The 4407-nt window shown below is 46.3% G+C and overlaps 1 protein-coding gene across 1 annotated transcript; it reads left to right on the top strand.

The window, feature by feature from the left end:
* The first annotated feature begins 311 nt into the window (after positions 1-311).
* LOC118425977 (flocculation protein FLO11-like) lies at positions 312-4401 on the top strand. The gene is made up of 3 exons (XM_035835169.1): positions 312-577; positions 1238-1475; positions 2138-4401. The coding sequence occupies exons 1-3, from the start codon at positions 372-374 to the stop codon at positions 4289-4291; spliced, it is 2598 nt and encodes an 865-aa protein (XP_035691062.1). The 5' UTR covers positions 312-371; the 3' UTR covers positions 4292-4401.
* Positions 4402-4407: the final 6 nt, after the last annotated feature.

The raw sequence follows: 4407 nt of genomic DNA on the forward strand, positions 1-4407 counted from the left end.
TCCAACGTTTCTATGATGTCACTTGAGGGCACACACGTGACAAAGTAGATCAAATATAGTAGGTAGTTTGTGGCGTCCTCCGTCTCTGTTCAGGGATGATTGTGGATCATGGACATTGTGTGTTGCACACGAAATGTAACTGTTACTCATGCAAGTGGATAGATTTTGGTTTCAGGTAGCATTCACTAGCTTGCGACAGCGGCGTATAAAAACAGGAAATATAAACAAGTTTGAACTACAATTTGAAACTTTTGACCGTTTCCAAAATCTGACTAGATATATCGTGCATGTTACCAGATAGATGTCTGGCATTCATCAACGTTGTTTCTATCAGTTCCAGAACCAAGGTGACCAGAGTGGCGTGCGCCACCATGTTCTCCTGGACTGTGGGCCTGACCGTGGCTTCAGTGGAGGCTGCGCTGCCGACCACGTCACATTTCTACGAGCGCTGCATCATGAGAAACTCGCCGGGATCGCAGGGCTACATCCCCCTACAAATCTACAGTCTAGTGCCTCTGGCAATGCTGTCTCTGGTGGTGGTCATCGGATGCTACATGATGATTGTGAGAGCTGTAAGGTAGGAAATTGTGCATACTACACAGATTCGTCGCGTCGTGTGTGGCGTAACTGGTAGAGCGTTGGGCTCGGAATCTAGAGGTTCTGAGTTCACTTTCATCACTTCACCCAGGTGTAAAAAGAAATGGGTACATGGCTTCGGCAGGGGAGGTAAAAGGAAAAAAAATACTATCTTTACATTCTGTCTGTACTGTGTATGTGGCAATGTTAATATAAGTTAATGCAGTAAAAAAAATACAAAATAATTGTACATACGATTCCCTTGCCATAGATATATTCAATTGGGGAATACTCTATTCGTACTCATAACTTGATTGATGAACCCGTTAAAATGAATAGAAAAGAATCAACTAGGAAATCTTTGAAACCTCCCTCCAAGACCAAAAAATCAACCGATTATCAAACTGTACATTTTCATTAGATATGAAAATGTGTAGAGACTATATTTCATGCACCGAATTTTTTAGAGAGAAGCCAGCTGCATTAATATTCTATCATTTTGGTGATATATCTTTTGTCATGCTTGGAGATAAGAGCTAATATCATCATGTTTCTATGGCGCTCCATTGACGTTGTTGTCATGCTTGGGTCACCAGCAAAATTATGCTGCAATACTGCCAATGTAGCAGAGATAAAAACAAGCACTTTCTGTCATCCACAGAACCCACGTGAAAAGACGTGCTCGAACAAAACAGCCAATCATAGTCGTCCAGGAGGTTGACGGTGGATCTGCCCCCAACTACGGCACCATCTGCCCGGCGGAGGCCTCCTCGTACGAGCCGCCTGTGCCCAGTGTGTGCACGCCGTCTGACTTCGCGTACTCGGGAGGAGGGGAGGAGGAACCTGGTGGGGAGACGCTGTATCTAGCGCCTGTTACCTCACCGTCCTTATCCTCTCAGGTAGGTAACAATGCAACTCACAGTCATAGAAAAGTAATTTTCTTGTAGTTATCTGGGTCTGGAAACCAACAAGCCGTCAATATGGGCCAACTTTGCGTCAACCGTCACCATGCGACATGGAGTAGTTAATTTGAGCCCCTCATTAGGAGGTAACTAAAAAGATCTCGAAGATCTCGAAAGAACGTACTGGAAGAAAAGTGGGATTTGCAAAAAGCGGTAAATGATTTTTGTGTGTGTAAATATTACCAGCCTTACCTGAAATTTATTGCTATCTATTGCTAGTAAGTCCCGGTGAGGTGAGGTGAGGTGAGGAGTAAGTCCCACTTTTCTTGCAGTGACGTGAACACTTTGAAGCCTTATGATCCATTAGGTAGATACCAATTTTCGCAAGGCCAGTTGTGGCAATACGTCCGACTAATCTTTAATGTTCACTTCCCACTAAGTTCTTTTCAGATAATTGATCATATTAACGTGTTGTCGTGAAGAAATAGTGAAACAGTGTCAACTAGAACTCATATCAAACTGCTAGGTATACGACTACGTCATTCGTGAACTGACTTCTTATATATGATCACTAATCATGTATCCAAGATACCCTTGATTCTACCATTTGAACATGAATTAATTGAGCGCCGTTGCGTGTTCGTTCTTTTCCCCCACAGCTAACGGATTGCTCTCCTCTCCCGTCGCCCCAAGAGCCCAACAGCGGTACTCTCTCCACATCACAACAAACACCAAGTCCGCCAAACTCCTGCCATTCCATTTCGCCTTCCACCCCAAACGCCTCAGCAGATCATCCAAACTCGGAGAACAGCCTTGCTTCTGACAAGGAGGGGACAAGAAAGGACAGTGTGACGTACCGTTTGACTCCACCGAAAGATGAGGAAGAAATAGACGTAGAAAGTTGCATTCGCCGAAGTAGTGTTGAAGACATGATCCTCAAACAGGTGGGAAAGTTCCCCAAATCCAACTTCCTATCCGTTCCGGGGATGCCTACAATAGCGCCTAAAAGACGAAAGTCTTCAACCGCCAATCCCTTAGCTGTTCCAATGAACAGCAAGACAGCAGATTCCATCTCAAACGACTCTGCTGTCCCCAGCCTGAAGCATATGAGCGGGTCTTCATCAGATATCAGCCTTGCTGTACCAATAATGGGTGGTACAGGTAGATGCGGTCAAACGGCTGAAAAGGAAACTGCGATAGAAATACCAGCCAAAATAGGGACAGACACCCTGTGTGTTCCACCTTCCCCCATCACTAACAACTACCTTGTTGTTGCTTGTCCCGATGGTACATCAGATAATTGTTCACAAGGTGTAGACCTTGGCGATGACAATGGCCTGGCCGTGTCAAACCCTGTTGATGTGCCCCGTTTCAAGAGAACGTCGTCGCCTGGTCCAGAGGAGGAGGACCGAATTCTGCTCACAAAGCTGAAAGAACCTCCAAAACCTTTACAAGGAAGCATCTTGCCTGTTCCTACTCAGCAAGACTGTGTACCTGTACCCTCTCCCGTTGCGAACGAACACAACCAATCAACGACCCTTGTTGCCGAGGTGCCTGCTGCTTTACCGGAAGAAGATGTGACGCCACCTCGCTCTCCTGTTGCGTCACCTATGCGAACACGACGGAAAGGGGTGACGTCACTTCCGCCGGAGTTCAAAGCAAGGAAGAAATCAGAGGAATACCTGGTGGTGCCATGTGTTGACGTTGAATTCGAACGCAGACCAAGTGCACCGCAACTTAAACCTTTCACCGGTCGATTTCTAGCGGTCCCTCCCATCAACATTGCCAAGGAGAGACGAGTGAGTGCTCCGAGCTACTCACCAGATACTTCGGAGAAGTCATCAAAACCTCATCGAGAGTCTATTGCCTGCTCGAACCCTACAAATAAGGGTCATCAGGTTGACAAAAGTTTGAAAAAGCCGAAGAGAGAATCCATTGCCGTTTCAACCCCACGGTGGAAAACTAGCCTGAGAAGCCTTCTTAGCTTACGTAGTCATGAGGAAGAGGTCATTGAAGAAGAAGAAGAAGAGGAAGAGGAGGAGAAGGAAGAAGGCAAGGATTGTAAGAAAGCAGAGCCCGAACAGGTTGAAGAGAAAATTTGCCCAATGATACCGACTAAAAGAAGGATCAGTTGGAACCTTCCTATGGACCAGTGTAGCAGTGAGGATAACAGTTCACAAGGCGGAGACGACAATTCCACTTCAGACAAAGGGTCGTTTACAGCTGAAATCGACGGTTCCTGTGTGCGGTTTCACCGGGTGGATAACTTAGCCGGTGACGATGTCAGTCTACGAGAAGACTCGGGGATTCACATGCCAGCGGATGCTAACCACGTCATCGGCGCCCTGCCTGTCGTCCCAGACGGCGGTGACAGAGACCTGTACCTCTCCGTACCACGCCGTAAACCCAAGCGTATCATATCTCGAGAACGCCTGTCCACGATATCATTCTCATCGGACAGATCACTGTCCAAAGTCTCTACCGTTTCCCAAGCGTCAAGTTACAGCGGCGAGTATAGGTCAAGATCGCGGACAGCTACTATGGACCGGTCAGCAGCCAAACGGTCTGTGTATATTGTCCTGACGTTTATACTGGCCTGGATGCCCTTGCCTATAATAATTTTAGTAGGGTGCTTTGTCGACGACCCGCAGATTTCTGATGCGGAGACGATAGCCTATGTGCTGATGATGGCGTCTAGAATGGTGCATCCCATCTTGTATGCTTGTTTCAACAAGGGTTTTAGAACTGAATTTGAACGAATGATAAAGGTTATGGTTTGTAGACCAACAGCACCGCAAGGAATGGAAAATTGAATATCGCGATATCTCACGATGATATGATAATATCGCAATATCTTGTGAGAATATGTTGACGTCAGGGTATCACGCGATGATACATTGATTATTTGTGACAAGCACTGGTCAATGAG

The sequence above is a fragment of the Branchiostoma floridae genome, chromosome 11 (genome assembly GCF_000003815.2).
Source record: "Branchiostoma floridae strain S238N-H82 chromosome 11, Bfl_VNyyK, whole genome shotgun sequence".
Classification (NCBI taxonomy): Eukaryota; Metazoa; Chordata; class Leptocardii; order Amphioxiformes; family Branchiostomatidae; genus Branchiostoma; species Branchiostoma floridae.

Bases quoted from the DNA above. Each gene is read 5' to 3' on its own strand.
- LOC118425977 (XM_035835169.1), top strand. From the start codon at position 372: ATGTTCTCCTGGACTGTGGGCCTGACCGTGGCTTCAGTGGAGGCTGCG. The intron at 578-1,237 runs GTAGGAAATTGT...TGTCATCCACAG, and splicing joins ATGATTGTGAGAGCTGTAAG to AACCCACGTGAAAAGACGTG. The intron at 1,476-2,137 runs GTAGGTAACAAT...TTTCCCCCACAG, and splicing joins CACCGTCCTTATCCTCTCAG to CTAACGGATTGCTCTCCTCT.